Genomic DNA, 18176 nt, shown 5'->3' on the forward strand with positions numbered 1-18176 from the left:
ATGGCACACATAACTGAGACTGCGCCTTTTAGTACGGTGCGCCTTATGGTCGTGAAAATACGGTATTTGGAATTACTTTATTTGACCATAAAATGGCAATCAATATTTTTTGATAATGTTAAGTTGATAAGGAATCTTGGGACTGCCAGTTTTGCATCTAGCAGGAACAACTAAAGGAGGGTAAAATGGAGCTCAAGAGAAGAACACCAGATATTTGTGGAGTACATAAAAATTTCATAAGCTGACCAATCAAAAATATGGCAAGGGTCACATCCTGAACCCTATTTACAAAAGGTTCAACAAGAAAATGTCTTCTAAAACACATTTGAGCTCTTCACACACCTCTCCAGCCCCACAACCTCCAACCAGCTCCTCTTGGCCGCAATTTCCCATCAACTTCTTCACTATCCCTCCGCCTCAGATTGCCCCTTCATGCTCCCTCTATCTCCTTCGTCAATGAAACCCTCTGTCTGAAATGAAATGAAATGCCCCTTCCCTACCCTCACCTCTCCACTAATAAAAGAGACATGTACACCGCTTATCCCCCACACAATTTAACCAGGCCCCCCAAGAAATATGTTAATAAATGGAGGAAATGGATGGATCTTAAAATTGTAACGATTTTGAAGCACAATTTTCTGCCAAATTCTGCAACAATTGAAGAAATCCTGTTGAAAATTATTTAAGCTGCCCTTTTATGAAAAAAACAATAGTCTATTGCATCTCAAGAACAATATCTATTTAAACAAGGGTTTGTATTAATGGATATTGGATAGACAAAATTAAGTGCCTTTAAAAAGAAACATTGTTTAGCTCTTTATATAATAATGGGTTTTGTGATTTTGATTGAGGGCACAACCTCTACATTATCTCTATGAAGCCCATTTCACACATAAATTACTGGGATAACCCTTCCGGCAACACTAGTAAGTTTCACTATTTACACACGCAGCTACATTCCAGAACATTTCCATCTTGCGCCTTTGCACGCATGCCAGGATAATGCCAGAATAGTTGGGGCAAGAGACCGTCCAGCAGAAGTCACCCCACGCCGGAGAGCGACAGACGGAGAGGTGCACCCGGTGGCTGAGGTGGAATCTTTTATTGTAATTCGTGGGATCTTTCATCACCTTCATTGCGACGCAGGTTTTCGTGAGACTCCTCTGAATCTTATGCAAAGTTGCCATTTTCAAGCACACAAAGTGAGAAAGCCAAACTCCTGCACCTGCAACACGTCACCGCCGCGGCTAGGCTATTTTTTTAAATAGCTAAATTTTGGAACATTTTGAATAGGCCATTACAAAATAAAAGGTTTTCAATTTTACTGTTGACACGGAGACAGTCGGTCGTTTAGTTGGCACTTTTTAACATCCCTAGTTTGTACATGTTTTTAAATAGCCTAAATGGGATGTAAATCCAATAAATAAAGACCGTAATTAATATTTATTCGGGGGACAATGCCCCCCCCACTCCCTCCACATGACAGTGTCAGAATTTCTTCATACCAAATATCATGATATTTGATACCAAAATACCACAATCCATATAAGCATGGAGCAGATAGAGCTTGCACCTGTGATTCTGCCACACATCCACAAGATTCCTAGAGCCCAAACAACCTTTAACCACGTTAAACACATATCTTAAATTACCTAATACTTAAATATAACCATCAGCTTAGCTATTTCTAATGTTATACCTCAATGTAACCTTCTCTTATCTAATACTTAATATTTGTTTTCAATGAATATAATCTATTGCAGAGTACAACAGAGTGGTTATCTAATTGATATCTCATCTGATGGGGTTATATTTATTGAATTTATGTATTATTGAGTATGCATTCGCTAGAAGATAAAGTGTCTCTCTCCAAGGGTACTCCCAGGATTCTTTTATAAATTGTTACATGTCATAAATGTCACATGGTTTATGACTCCAGCAATACAGGATTAAATTATATGAACATTATGTACTGAGACACATGACTTTTCACTGTTCCAGTCAGATGTATATGTGAAGCAGAAATTAACCTTCTGCTTTTTTTCTGATGCAAACGAACAACAGGATGTCTGTGATAAGATGTGAGCCTGAAAACAACAGTCAGCCACAATTGCAATATAGTTAATAAACTGTAGTTTCTGAGTAGAGAAACAGAAATGCTTGTAAAACATTGTTACACAAGCAGATCAAAGTGTATCTTGTACCATGTCTATCCTTATACCTTAACTTGACCATTTATAGCATAATACATACATTTGAAATTTGGCCAATTTAATTTATGGCCACTCTAGACTGTCAACATTACTGATGGCATAAGATGCGACAAACCTGACCTAACCGTTGGCACATTGGAAACACCAATGTGCAGAGGACAAAAAAGTTGTTTAGATGGAAAAAATGTATTCCTGAGAGATTCTACAAAATAGTTGTCTTCAAGCCATCACCGAAAACACCAGGACACTCAACGCAGTCGGAACTAGTGATGAAATGTTCGCTACAATCGACTCGTACGAATCATGAGTCTTGTGTCACTAGTCCGAACATACAGTATGTGCCAGACAACGTGTAGTTCTTGACAAGAACACTTCATACTCTGTTGTAAATATGACTTGGCAGAAAGAAATTTCTTAAGTAGCAAAAATCTAAGTCAGCATTGAATATTTCAGACCACACTAGATCAGTTTTTTTTCTTGAACTATGGAATTAATTTAGAGAGATGTTCCGATACCATATTTTCCTTCCTGATACCGATTATGATTTGAGTACCAATCCAATAACAGTGCATCAAAAAAAAGAAATATATATATATATGTGTGTACATTTTAACAGCGGTATACTAAGGATGTATGGATGTGCTATGATTGCTATCATTGCTGTACGGCCTGGCTCAGTTCACCCTATTTAAAACATGAACAAATACTCACAGAGAATGAATGCCATAGAACTTTCTTTTATTATCTAGTTGGCCAGTCAGTTAATCATTACTGAAAAATGACATCATAAATAAATACATCTGGGAATAAATAACAATTCCTATCAAAAAAGCTTTTAAGTGCAGCCACAATTTAGTGAAATAAAATGCATTTTCATTTTTAAATAGTACAGTAAGAGTATTAAACAGAAGTGTAACAGAAACGAAAAATCTCAATAAATCTAGGAATATGTCTGGTACTATTGTGACAGCGCAGTGTTCGATTTCACGTTAATGTTCGCGACAGTGTAGTGTCTGCCTTGCCGTGTACAGCACACATATAAATGCTGTGTGTGTGTCTCTGAATGAACCCTAATGAAATAAGGTAGTCTGCAACACATTTCTTCTTCTTTAACTCCCTCCTCTACCCCCCCCCCCCCCCCCCCACTTCTCTCTCTCAGCCCAGATGACGATTGGACTGCTCTGAGCCCGCCTCAGGGTGGAGTTTGAGTTTTACAAACATTTTACAAACTCAGCCCGGATGATTCCCTCATTGTTAACCTGTAATTTTCCTGTGCTCCCTCCCTCCCTCTCCCTCTCTCTCCCTCTCTCTCCCTCTCCCTCTCTCTCTCTCCCTCTCTCTCTCTCTCTCTCCCTCTCCCTCTCTCTCTCTCCCTCTCTCTCTCTCTCTCTCCCTCTCCCTCTCTCTCTCTCCCTCTCTCTCTCTCTCATGAAATCAAAACAGTGCAACCTGCTCATGTTTCACGCCAGTGGAGAAAAAAATTAAAAGAAGCAAACAGGAAAAGATTGGATCTCTTCTGTGCATTCCTTTGCAGCGCTGCAAACCAATGCAACCCCCCCCCCCCCCCCCCAGCTCCAACGGCTCCCAAATCTACGTTCCTTTTACCTCCTCCAAGCTCCCCTGCCAATCGACCCCGCACCCCCATCCTCTGTCCTCCTGGACCGGTACAAAGAAGGGACACCTTGACTTTTAGTAGTGGCTCCTGAATGACACTTATTCTATACTGTTCATAAAGTTTGTATAGCTGAAAGTTTAAATGAAAACATAACATTATGACTTTAAAAGTGGAATAATATCCATAAGAACTCTACATTTATAGGAAATTTTACATCACTAAGCATGCAAATTTACAACACCATTGTGAGAACTGAACTCATGTAATATGTTTTCTATGTTCTATGACAGGCTGCATCTTCATTAGCCACATAGAGCTCGGCAAACTTCGCGAAAGAATAAAATGCACTGCAAAAGGATATACCGACAGTGGTATAAAAATTTGACAAGAATTCTTCAAATTATAAATATTGTAATGGTCATTATCCTATAGTGGATAATTACTATAGGAGAATTAGTACAGTACAAAGTATTGTATTTTATATAACAATTTTCTTTAAAGGTGCAGTGTGCAGAATTGGCATCTAGCAGTGAGGTTGCAGATTGCAACTGAAAATTTCTCCCCATGGCAGTGCAACATGGCGGCCTCTGTGGAGGAGACGGTGGCCACGAATTTGCAAAAAACATGAAAGGCCCTCTCTAGAGCCAGTGTTTGGTTTGTCTATTCTGGGCTACTGTAGAAGAAACATGACGGTGCAACATGGCGGCCTCCGTGAAGCATACCCGCACCCATGTAGACAGAAACTGCTCATTGTCAGGTAACAAAAACATGATTCTTATTTTCATGGGATAATTAAAACATCCTTATGAATATTATATTCCATTTCTGCCAAGTCCATTGTGTAAATTGTCCACACTGCACCTTTAAATCATACATATATAAATCAAAGACATAGACAGAATTAGCAATTTATTCAAACAAGGTAATGCTTGCATATGATTTTCTACACCAGTCCGTTCATCTTTTTTTCTTTTTTTAATCTCAAGATCTATTGCTTATTTTAAGTTGTAAAATGTAATTTTCTGCAGAATAGACTTAGACTATTTGATTTGTGCTCCATACCCCATTTGACCCCAACAATCAGCTTTTTGTTGTGCGAGTTTATGGTTTCAGAAGTTGTGCTCTCTTAAGTGGTGGGAAGATTGACAGAAAGGAATTGAGGTCAGACTTCAATCTGTGATGTTGCAACCACATATGTGCGCTTTGTATATCCAAGATCCCTGTATAAGATTATCATCAAAAAAAAAATAATAAATTATATTTGCTAATTAAAATAAAATAAAATGTAAACTGTTCTGTTAACTAAATGAAACAATTTAAATGGACTGAAACTTGAATCAGTGTAATTGTCGATCGATAATATCATCGTTATCGTGGAAGATTTTATCGTGAAAATTATCTAGATTGTTTTATCGCCCAGCCCTAAGTACAATTACCCATTTATTACTGTACAATTATAAAGTACAATGCCATGCTATTGGTGCCCGCAAGGGGCCGCAATAGGGTCATGGGCATGCTGTAAAAAACACTGCACCTCCACCAACAACCAAACATTTTTATAAAAACGTATATATAACTGTCAGCCCTGGACGACCAAGCATAATACTGTGAAACTGTATTTTTGACACTGTAGCTCAGACCGAAAGTATTGATCCATTGACTCACGTGAACAGAGTTCACAGCGATCTATTCAATTGTGTAAAATAATACAGAACTATACAATTTCACACCCTGAATCTCTGCAATGCCACACTGGCCTCATCCAGCCATACTATTGAACATGTTCTGGATAGATAGTCAAGTACTGATGTGAAAGGTAACATGACGTGTAAATGCGTTCTGACCGCAGACAAGGACTATTTGTTTTTCGGAGTATGAAGTGGCGCTAAATCCTCTTCATCCTACTTATGTCCACTCATGGTGGAAAGAAGTTCCTTCTGTGGAAATGGTTGACGTGACTTATATTTGGTGCAATAACGCTATAAAGACAGTTAAATTCTCTTCCAATACAAAATTAGCAGTATCTGAACACAACATAACACACACATACATACAGTATTTGCCTATAGCTGTGATGATGCTGTGATGTGAAGTCCCTCCGGTTCGGTTTTGGCCCATGTGTGTGAAGTGTGTTTCTATATGCAAGAGGCGTTGACATGCATGCACGTCTCATACTCACAGCTCACCTCGACATTCTCTAAACACCAAGTTCAAGGCTTTGCAAACAAATCAACCTCTGAAAATCCATTTTGTCACTTGTCGCTGATCCAGGAACACAGCAATGTTTTTGCCATGTGCGAATGCAACATAAACTGGGGTTGTGACCCAGTGTGGGCCGTTGACTCACCTAGCAGTCCAACATTTTCACATCCATCCCCCATTGTCCAGAATCCACTTATTATGTCATCCTGACATGGCAGTAAAAACAACACTAAAGCCCCTTTCCCACATGGAATCTATAACATATCTGGTTAAAAAATATCCTGCAGTGCCAGATGCGCGCACATCGGGCCCAGTCCTTCAGGAGTGGCTCAAAACCCAGCGGGGACCATGGGGGTTCTCAGTGAAATCAGTTTCCGTTAATTACCGGTTTTTGACCAGGCAAATCTGTTGAAGTTTGACAAATTTAAATCTCTCCAGTCACAATGTCCAGTGAAAATAATTATATAATAATAAATAATAAAATGAAAAAGATAATTATTGCCATATTTTTTTCCTGTGTGTCAATGATAAAATAGACTCAATTTCAATAAAAAATTCCCCAGATCTGTTCATTCCTGCATTCGGCAAGTTGCAACGGAAAACCAATCAGTTTGAACAAGCTAAAGCTGACCTTTCACCTCGAACCAATCACGTTTGTCAATATAGAAATAAGCCCCACCCACTCCCTCATGGACAGGTTGCACTTGTAACACATACGCACACACGGAGCAGCAACAAAGGGCAGTATCCAGAACTCTGAGGAGAAGCATAAAGATGATGTATCGTTGACAACAAGGACACATACATCCATAGTTTGGCATTTTTTTAATTATATTTAAGTTCCAAAACCAAAGCACACGGTAAATATCCATTGTTTAAAACATGTCGACAAGATGTGCAACACCACAAACTTTTATTATTTATTTAGACCTATTTGCCATATTTATTTTGTTTTTATCAAAATCTTATTTTCTAAGTGAAATGTTAAATAAAGCACCTTCACTAATTACTTATCGATCACAAACAGAAATTATTTGATTTCAGGTAGTAATATACGTAATATTTCTTTATTTATTTTTAAAACGGCATTAACTGACGGGACTAATTTTAAATATTCAATGAAAAGATATCATAAATCTACATGCCTTCATTAAAGCCAGATGTTAGCGGGTGTTTTGGTGCAGTGGAAAAGAGGCAATACGGATACAGTACGTAATGGGTTAGGGTTAGTATGTTATGTCCAGGGTAGATGTGATCGTTTGGACAATCTGTCAGCAATGGACATACAATCTGAATCGCTTTGGTTTTTTTCCTTGCTCTTTTGACAAGCGCTTCAGTTTCCACCTCCCTATCTCCCCACCATGCCAGGACGGACCCCTACTTTATGTGCTTGTCCCGGTAATGTTACTGTTTCCATTCACACACACTACCATTCACAGCCATACCACCATTTACCCGGAAATTATACTAGATCGAGAGTGGGGAAATTTACAGAACGACTCTCACGGAACATCAAAACCGGCTCCTGTTCCCACAATATGCCAATCCAACAAGTCTACCCATTATGCAAGTGTGTGTGTATGTGTGTGTGTGTGTGTGTGTAGGGGGGGGGGGATTCAAAAGTTGAAAATCTAAACGAATCAAGACAAATGAAGAAATTTCAATTGGAAAAATTGGAGAAAAATATCTGAATTTCTCTGAAATTAAACTCAAATGTAAAGAGCACTTTTTTTTTGGCATGTCTGAGTAAAAATATTCCTGCAGCGGAGGTTGAGTACCTTATCAAATTGTCCTGTGGAGACTGGTTTAAGCAATTAAACACAAATCTCTTGCCGTTTTGGCCCAAAATCACCATATTATTGGCATATTACAAATATATAAACTTTAAAGGGACATTGTCATGGACTGGGCCTTTTCAGAAAGAAATGTTGTAATGTCATGACCATTATGCATAAATTGGCTTTCAGTTTGTTAACATCATGCTTGAATACATGTGTCACATAGAGGTTGAGGCTAATGGCGGTTGATTAGAAAATTAAGATGGGCAACACAATAAAGTACAATTTAAAACATTGATTGGGGTGTTGGGTGTAAATTTCCCTTCAGAAATTCACAGATTTTGCTTGCAAATTTCTGACCGTGATCTCAGAGAAAATCCAATAGTATTTTCTCGTAGATTTTCTGACTTGAATCTCAGGTGAATTTCACATTTAATTCTCTGAAAATTATATATTCAATTCTCTGCAATAAAAGTGTCTGTGCTCGGTAAAAAGGTTGTTTCTTCTTCTATGGCCTTGATAGTTTTTGGACAGATTTTTTCTCATGAGGCAGCCATGCAGTAAAAAAAAAGAAAGAGATTATGAACAGCAATATGAACAAACCTACTTTTGCCTAAATTTAAAGCAGTCAGCCTGTGGCATTGGGTGTGCACAGAAAATGTGTGCTGATTTTGGGATGAGCATCAGATTATGTGCTAGAGTTAGGGTAAATGGTGCTGGATGCATCGGTACCGCTTTGTCACTGCCGATATCTATTCCGGATCATAAACTATAAGTATGCCAATACCAATGTCATTCATTACTTTTACAAAGCATGAATGTAGACCATTAGTTTCGACATAACAATTTGGTATATCATTGTTTTTCCTCTATTAAAACACATCTGGTCTGCTTTTGTTTGGCGAGGAAGCAGAATATCAGGTCATCTTTTGTTAATAATTGTATTGGAAATATTCTATGAAACCAGACAGGCTGGATATTGGACTGATATCCGATACCAATATTGATACGGTTGCACACCTTGTTTCTGTAGGCCTATATTATGCTGCAGTCACACCACCACCGACAGGACTGCAGCGTGAAGCCAAGCAGCGCTCGTCTCGTCGCAATACAGTCACACCTCCGCCAAAGGGGATTCTGTGCCCCTGGCGTTTGTGGGTGTGTCAGCTCGAAATGAACTGGCTGTTGTGGGTGCACCAAACATTTCAAACCTCTCTCCTTTTTCCATATTTAAAATACACTATGTAGATAGATGGGGCCGTCTACTTATTTTTTATTAAAATGGTGTAGTTTGTTTACTTGGCAAAAAAAAATAACCCCTTGAAAAAAAATACATAAATAATCTTGCCAACCGTCCCTTAAAATAAAGAATTTCCTTGTTGAAGAAACATAAAATTACGTGTTCCTTATTTTATCGATAGTTTAAGTGAGAGCGTATCTTCCTTCCTATTGGCTGACCCGGCGCCACTCATTTGCAAAGAGTTTAAACCTGCTCAACTTTCCTGGTCACCATGAAGCTGTCAGCTCGTCGCTGGTCGTCACACCGCCCCCTGCAACTGAATGAAGCCGTGCTCCGTTTGAAATGCATTGCAGCCTGTCGCATTGCAGCCTGTCGCCTTGCAGCGCCCTGTTGCCGGCGGTGTGACCGTACCATTACTCTGTCTGGAGGAAAGCCACCTCCCATGGGTGTGCATGATATGCAGATATTTTTCCTTTCAACTACCCTAAATCTGATAGACTCAACAAACATCAATTAATAGGCATTTTACAATTATTTTTCCCCCCCTCACACGGGGTTCCTAAATAGATGTTTATGGCATTGCCAGATGTTTCATTATTATTATTACTATTTACTACATAAGACTTTTAACCATTGCTTGACTGCATACAACTAACTGCAGCCTGAAAAATTTGTTTTTGATACAGCCCGTTTAAGATTTTAACCACCCAAGACCTGGCAGAACACAGTCCAATGTCGACTGTAACAATACACTGTCAAATTCTCTAATAATCTATTTTGATATGATAATGTAATCAATCAATGTGGGCGTCCTTCTGTGTGCCTGTCACTACATGCATCACCCAGTAAGTGTTCTTCAATCAATTACATTTCACATTCATATGAACATTTGCGGGAAATGTTGGGGGAGGTTGTTCAACATAAAGCTAATTCTAGCAGAAAGCAGCCAGACCCGGGAGGATAGAGGTCTACAAACAGTTTCTACGGGCTGCCACATCGTATGAAATAAGTGTTGCCATTAAGAGTGTACCATTTTTGGTCGCCAAAAGCCAGCTACTGAGGGCATGAACTAAATACATTCTGCAGGTCACTCAAAAATAAAGCCTAATGAACTTAACACCACAAAAGTAAGTATATTACCTCAAATCGTGACTGGGGCCTTTTTTACCTTAACTACAGAGAGTACCAGGCCTTTATTGGAAGCAGGCTTATATTATAGAGGCAGGATTTTAAATCGAATTCCCTCTGATAATGTTTATTTGATCATATTTTAGTATGAATTTTAAACCAAACTTCGTCGGAGTGCCATGCCATGCAAACGCATGTATGGTGAAAAAAGAGAGAGCTAGTAGCTACCCTAAAAGTCGTACTTGTGGCGTAAACGACGGTGAATTACAGTTCTCCGAGTTTGCCTTGAACGCAGCACTTCCTGCTTGGAGCGCGAGAGCGGGGCATTTGTCCCAAGAAGCTGTGACCTGCCATGCAGCAGTAGGAAAAGGAGTAATGAAATACATCGACAATAAAAACACACTGTTTTTATTTGCTTTGATTGGAAGCGAAGCTCCGCGCCAGAGCAGTGCAACCCGATCAGTTTTTCCCCCCAGTCTGTATTTCAGGCAGGCTTTAATTTGTTTGTGTAGACCCACGCCCGGCATTCATTAGTTGCCCAGTTTTTATTTGACTATGGGTTTATATTTGAGGAAATAAGGTATAAAAGACTGCCAAATATTAACTTTGTGGTTCTTGTGTTGTATGTTCCACTGAAGGTATAATCGAAATTATTTATACTTCTTGCCTTCCATCATCCCATCTGCCCAGAATGTACTCAATTTGATTCGCAACTTTAAAAACATTTTTTATGTTTTAACTTTTTTGTTTTCTTGTTTATTTGTACCTGTGCTGGCCAGGTTTCTTGTTAGAGAAGTTAGGCCTGGGTGAAAAGTCAAACTGCTCCAAGGCTTTAGAGCCACTGAGACACAGAGCTGTTTACGGCAGTGACGTTCAACAATTTTCACATCAAGGACCCACAATTCGATAAACCTTATGCTACGGACCTCAATAAGATTTTGCCTCTAGGAAAGATACGATTTAATCCAAACGTCCATACTATAGTAACAGAGATAACAGAAACTGTGGTCAAAAAATCATTGTTGTACATTCGCTAATGTCGCTACCTTCTTGTAAATGAAATAATGTAAAGTAGAACAATAAATCATTTTGTTGGTGACCCCCTGGAACCGCTTGAAGGAGCCCGGGACTCCCCGGATCCTAGGTTGTGAACCACTGGTTTTATGGTAATAAACCAATATTCGCATCCATGTCTATATTTAAGTACTTTTACACCGGATTAACAAGCGAAATGGTTGGATTTGCACGGGAAGTAGATATCAATCAGCACAATGCGTTTTGGAAAAAACACAGCTAGATAAACAAACAATCTAAACACGGAGGACTGTCTCCTCTTGAAGACTTCATTGCGCAGCAACGACTATTATTCAGCTGTTGTGTTGAAGTTACGCGGAGATCCAGTGGGAGGTACTAGACGGATATAGGTGACTTGTAAATATAAAATAATAGACTTACAAATCAACAACCTAAACATTTTAGACGATAAACGTGGATAATACAAATCCGTTCCTCAAGCCCCCTTTCCCCCCGGGAGAAAGTCAATTTGATAACGCGACATCGACTGCAGTGATGGTAAAAGGTACCAAGGCCCCAAAATATGCCGAGGCTGGCTTGGCTGGCAGGCAGGTCCACAAGACGCAAAAGAAATAGTGTTACAATAGCGTGTTGTGTGTCGCAAAAGTCACGCAAGTTCCTTGACTCGAGTGGCAACTGTGCATATATACACACACACACACACACACACACACACACACACACACACACATATATATATATATATATATATATATATATATATATATATACACACACACACACACATACATATACATATACATATACATATATATATATATATATATATAAACATAGTAACGCATATGTTATTATGCTTCCGAGTACTTCCCCCACTATTTGCCACTGTTCCTTTTCCTTTTCAATTCTCCACCTTCGAAGTCAACCTACCGTCAAGTATCGCGACCAAGCAAGTCCAGAGCAGTAATTCCTCCAGTAAAACGCCCATTGCGAATCCTCTCCGATTTAAGTCCATGTTTGCGATTCCATTGTCGGTCGTTGTTTATTCGCGAAGTTAGTAATTGCTGGAGTTGGGGAGTAGTTATCGGGGGGGAAACCCGCACGACAGCGAAGTCTTCTCTCGGCGCCGCTTTCTTTTTGTTTCGGGCGACTCGCGCTACTTTGGCTACGGGTTAGGCTCGCGCAGCGTAGACCGGGCACGCAGGAGTCACGAACGATTCGTGCGCAGCGAACGGATCTTCGAAATGAATCGGGAGTCGGGAGTCACTCCGGCGAAAGAGTCGCTTGTTTTGTTTGCGCCGCACGACTCCGAGGGGGAGTCTAAATCTCGATTCGTGAAGGAAGTGTCCAAACAACCGCCTTGGATTTAGATTAAGCGAAATCGAAATTCGAACATTTTAATTTGACAGAACCATTTTTATTTATAACATTTTGCATTTCTCTGCCACTTTCTGAGAGAATTAAGATAAAGTATTAAGTACATTACTAAATGTTTTTTATTGATTTGTTTGTTTAAGATTCCGTGTCTCACAGAGCCGACTCTTCTGACATTCATGTTCAACGGCTCTTCCTCGCTCACCGTGTTATAACAACTGAATCGAATGAACGATGAGTCGGGAAAAATCGAACGATTCTTTTCACTGGGTGACTCAGCAGGAACCGAATCTCAAAAAAGAGTCTAACCTTTCATCGCTACTTTAGAATAGACAAGCGGAAGTTGTGTGACGTCAGCAGACACGAGGCGCCAAATTATTGTTTTTTGTCTGTTTGTTTATTTGTTTGTTTGTTTTATACAATTTTAATTCGTTATTTGTCAATCAATGTCTCGAAAATGACTTTGTGTTACACTTACACACTGTATTTTTTACAAGTTGCTTATCATTTATCTATCTATCATGTTTCCAACTTATTGAGCACACTTCTCTAACTTCTCATGTACTGAATACATTTCATTTCATATTTGAATTCGTTTGGATCTCACAACCTGACTTTTTATTCTTGCCATTCTGACTTTGTTTCTCGGAATTCTGACTTTATTTCTTACAATTCTGCCTTTCTTCTCCGAATCCTGACTTCATGTCTCGGAAATCCGACTTTATTTCTTCCAATTCTGAATGTATTTCTCCCAATTCAGAATTTATTTCTCATAATTCTGACTTTTGTTTTTAACAATCAGTCAGCATCACCTCTGCAGTATGTTTACCAGAAAGCTTTACACATTAAAAATGAGAATGGATACAATAATAGAGGACTATTTTAGACAGGGTTCCACAAACTCTGAGCTCTTGTTGTTACTGGAATAATTGCATGGTATTAAACTCAAAGCATCCGATCCCCGGAGAGAACTCTGTCTAACAATCTGCTCTGGCAGAGATGAAACAAGACCAATGAAGCAGAGGTGGCAGCGTTCATGCACCAACAGCTTCAAACTTCAACCTGACATCATGGTTATCGGTGGATGCATCATAAATGTTGAATGCCCGAGAAACTATCCGTCAGTGGATGCATCTAATGGATGGGAATGGAGTAGATTTACGTCTGTGGAATCGCCTGAGACGACGCCTATATAACAGCCTATATAACAGTCGTCACTCAAATTATATGTGGCATGTTGACAGGTATGACAAACTAAACCCGATGGAATATGTCCGCAAAGAGTACGGCTTGACCGTGGAACTGAAAACACACACATTCTAGCGATGCAAATGTTCCTGCAAAACTCTCAGAATGAGGATGGCACAAAGTGTGTGACTCTAGGTCCAAGTACTAGATATCAAAAAATGGAATGTTGGTGGCCCACCTTGAGAAGCCGGTGGAGGCAGTTTTAGACTGACCATTTCTGAACGGCCGAGAGAAGCTGGCTACTATACAAGTAAGTATATTTGTCATCACATATTTTGACAGTGGTTGAATTGGGTGAAAAGAAGAGCAAGGGACTCACCAGGGCAGGGGCATAGGGGGTGTAATCGGTAATACACACCCGTTCACAGCCACAAATATCACAGAGTTATCATTCTTGTCGAATTGTTCTTAGCTTTGTAAAGAACAATAATGTTATGAAACTGGTCATCATTTAAGCCACATTCACATAGGCTATATTGGTGTTGATTATTCAACAAATTAATTGTTGAAAAACAATGAATTTCAATAAAAAACAATGAATTTCATTCATAGATTTTTGTTTTATACATATAATATTGTCTGGTTATAGTGCTCAACAGTGACGGCCCACCTTTCCAACGGCTCTGTTACCGGAAGTGAATTTTTCCATTCATTCACCTCTTTCGCAAAAATGGCAAAGGTACAAGACTGCTGGACTTCCATAAACCATTGCAAATGCCTTAGCTCCGCCCTTTTGCTTCATCCTTATTGGCTTCCTCGTGCGCGAAAGAAAGTATGAGAGATCTCATTCACACTCCCCTCCCCTCATCTCCTCTCTCTCCTCTCCCCTCCCCTCATCTCCTCTCTCTCCTCTCCCCTCCCCTCATCTCCTCTCTCTCCTCTCCCCTCCCCTCATCTCCTCTCTCTCCTCTCCCCTCCCCTCATCTCCTCTCTCTCCTCTCCCCTCCCCTCATCTCCTCTCTCTCCTCTCCCCTCCCCTCATCTCCTCTCTCTCCTCTCCCCTCCCCTCATCTCCTCTCTCTCCTCTCCCCTCCCCTCATCTCCTCTCTCTCCTCTCCCCTCCCCTCATCTCCTCTCTCTCCTCTCCCCTCCCCTCATCTCCTCTCACTCCTCTCCCCTCCCCTCATCTCCTCTCTCTCTCCTCTCGCCGTCTCTCCCCTGCACACACCCTTACGTCTCTTCCCCTTCTTTCTTCTTGTGTCCTCATCTCCTCTCCTTTCCTCTTTTTCTCTCTCTTCCTCTTCCCTTATCTCTCCTCTGCTACTGGCCTCCCCTCTTTCTCTTCCTCTCTCTGCTTTTCTCCCCTCTTCTCCTCTCTGCCGAACGCCTATTTATTGTTCTCTCCTCTCTCCTTTTATCATCTCCTCTCTCCCCAGTATCTCCATCTACTTCTCCTTCCCTCTCCCTCTCTCTCCTTTCCTTATCTCTCATCTTCTCTCCTTCATCTTCTCTTTGCTCCTCCTCCATTACATTTCACTGCATATATGTATGAAAGTATGTATATGTATGTGACAAATAAAAAATCTTGAATCTTGAATCCTCTTATCACCTTTCTGCCTGAAGTTTAAAGCTATTGGTGCGTGAACGAGGCCGCCTCTACTTCATGTCTTGTTTCATCTCCGCCAGAGCTGATTATTAGACAGTGTTCTCTTCCAGTAATAACAAGATCTCATGGTTTGTGAAACCACGCCTAAAATAGTCCTTTATGATTGTATCCATTTTTATTTTCAATTTGTAAAGCTTTCTGGCTAAAATGTGTGAATTGTGAATTGTTGGAATTAATTAAACAATAAACAAACTTTTTTTAGGTAGCTGAAATGGGCTTTCATAATAGCCTATACTAAATTGTAAATTAATAAACATATACCGCATTACTGATCCTCTTCTATTGTGTTTATTTTTTTGGAGGTACAGAACAGTACAAATGTGTATGCATTTCTTTGTACACAAAAAATGCATATGCTCACAAATGTAATGACTCTGTAATAAGCTAGTTTGCACAAAGTAATAATTCATATTTATAATAAGTACTCTATATGCCCATAACAATAATTTATCCTGTGTATTTTGTATAGGTTCTCTTTAAATATCTAAATAGACTAATTTCTGGGGGGTTTTTTTTTTTGTTTTTTTTTTGTATTTTTGGCAATTGTATATATTTGACAATTTAATAATAATATGTTTTTACTTCATTTTAAAATCATATTTTATCTTATCATTATATTTATCATTTTTTTTTGGACTTAACATTTTTAATGCTAATGGTCTGCAATGAAACACACGTAATAAATAAAACATTCAGATTCTGAAGAATGACCATATCATTCTTTCATCATCCCCATCATCCCTTCGAAATGATTGAGTCGTATATTATGACCACTATTTTTCAAACTCCATTTCGGCCAAAGTGATTCTTGGTACTATGTAAACTAACTGACTCACACACACACACACACACACACACACACACACACACACACACACACACACACACACACACACACACACACACACACACACACACACACACACACACACACACACACACACATTGCATTTCTGTACCTGCTAGGTCATATCACCTGCCATGCGTACAAGAAAGCACACACAATAACACCAAAAACAATAGTAATCATAAGTGATTTTGTATTAGGAAAAAAGACTTTGAAGGGGGGGTGTAAAGGTCTTATCACACACACACACACACACACACACACACACCCACACACAAACACACACACACACACACACACACACACACACACACACACACACACACACACGTACACACACACACACACGTACACACACACCCAGCTCTCTTCTTTTCTCACACACACCTAAAACCAGGCCAATCCTGGCGTTTCTCCGCTTTCCATTGGATCGCTTCAGCTCTCCAATTGGCCTTGAATCTAAAGGCTTTGGAAACGTAAAACATATGTGCTGCTCTCTGTGTACATGTGGAAGAGTCAAGCACTTATTCTCAGACCTAGAAACTCAACTGATAGAATGGGTATATTGTACAATTGCGATTATTATTATTATTATTATTAGTTATATATATATATACATATATATCTCAATATATAGTAGTCTTAGTCTTAGTACTAATATTAGTATCAGTATTAGTAGTATTAGTTGCTGTAGTAGTAAGACAGACAGACAGACAAATATACAGATAGATTGAATACTAGTCAACATCAACAAAAACAAGAATAGTTAGCCATAGCTAAGATAGGATCAGGTATTCAGCTGTTAGTACAATCTAAAATCTGAAGATCTGAATGTGAAGCTCTCAAGAGGCAGCTCAGATTCCCGGATGAGATAGGCCATACAAACCTCAGAGTGGACATCGTCCACTGGTCTAAAGGTTCCAAGCAGGTGGTGCTTATCAAGCCCACAGTGCCCAGGGAAGAGAGGATCGAGGAGGCACATGAGCGGAAACTCAAGGAATACCAGTCCCCCATCCTTGGGAGCCAGCAGAAGGGATGGAAGGCTTGGAATCTGCCGATGGAAGTTGGCTGCAGGGGTTTCATCGGATAGTCCCTTTGGAACACTCATGGGACCGCCTGGAGTGGAAGGCCCAGCAAGGAAGAAGTTGGTATAGCTGACATCAGCAGGCAGGCAGAAAGAGCATCCAGATGCATTTAAATCCAGAGGAAGGAGAGGTGAAATGGCAAAACATCATAGCGATGAGTGGCTTTGGAGGGGGTGATGCGATGGGCTTTGATGCCATGGGCTAATCAATGGAAGATCGATGAATGAGGGCGCAAAACATTTCAAGTGAATTTGGACATATCTTTTTGTTTACTTTTACCTCAAACGAGTTGCATGACATAACTTCAGGAAAATAATTAACAGAAAAGTGGAAATGTCCAAGATTACGTTTTAGAACTTAAAGTTTAAACAGTTTTAAGAGTCACACAGCATGTATTTTGTTTCATTTTTTATATTTTTGAATAAGAGTAATGTCATATTTTACTAATAACATCTTTTTGCAGTTTCATCCAAAAAATAAAGTTGGTTGCAGTATGTTGCAACAATGGGGGCGTCAAATGGTTGCCCATTCGGACGGCACTAATATTCACTTCAAAATGTTTTCTCTTTTGCAACGGAGGTGCTGGTTTTCATCAGAAAGTTTGCTATCTGAGTTGGACAGGTTTATGTGGATGCCTGCTGCAATCTAGCAGTGTGGCTTCTCTATGCTACCTCCCTCTATACTCCAAGCCTAGGCCAATAAAAGAATGCTGTAATGAAACATATTTTCACCCCTCAGTCACCTGCAACTTGTAGCCTCCAGGCCAGCTTTGATCCACATCCATGCACACTGCTCCCTTTCTCGC

The 18176-nt window shown here is 39.7% G+C and overlaps 1 protein-coding gene across 1 annotated transcript in view; it reads right to left on the reverse strand.

Annotated features, from left to right (window-relative positions):
• lrp5 (low density lipoprotein receptor-related protein 5) overlaps positions 1 to 12339 on the reverse strand; it is a 117299-nt gene extending 104960 nt beyond the window's left edge. Inside the window, exon 1 of the mRNA XM_080002409.1 lies at positions 12142 to 12339. Coding sequence (XP_079858535.1) covers positions 12142 to 12226 — 85 coding nt within the window. The 5' untranslated portion in view covers positions 12227 to 12339. The remainder of the gene's footprint in view (positions 1 to 12141) is intronic.
• Positions 12340 to 18176: the final 5837 nt, after the last annotated feature.

This window comes from Zeus faber (genome assembly GCF_960531495.2).
Source record: "Zeus faber genome assembly, chromosome: 6".
Lineage (NCBI taxonomy): Eukaryota > Metazoa > Chordata > Actinopteri > Zeiformes > Zeidae > Zeus > Zeus faber.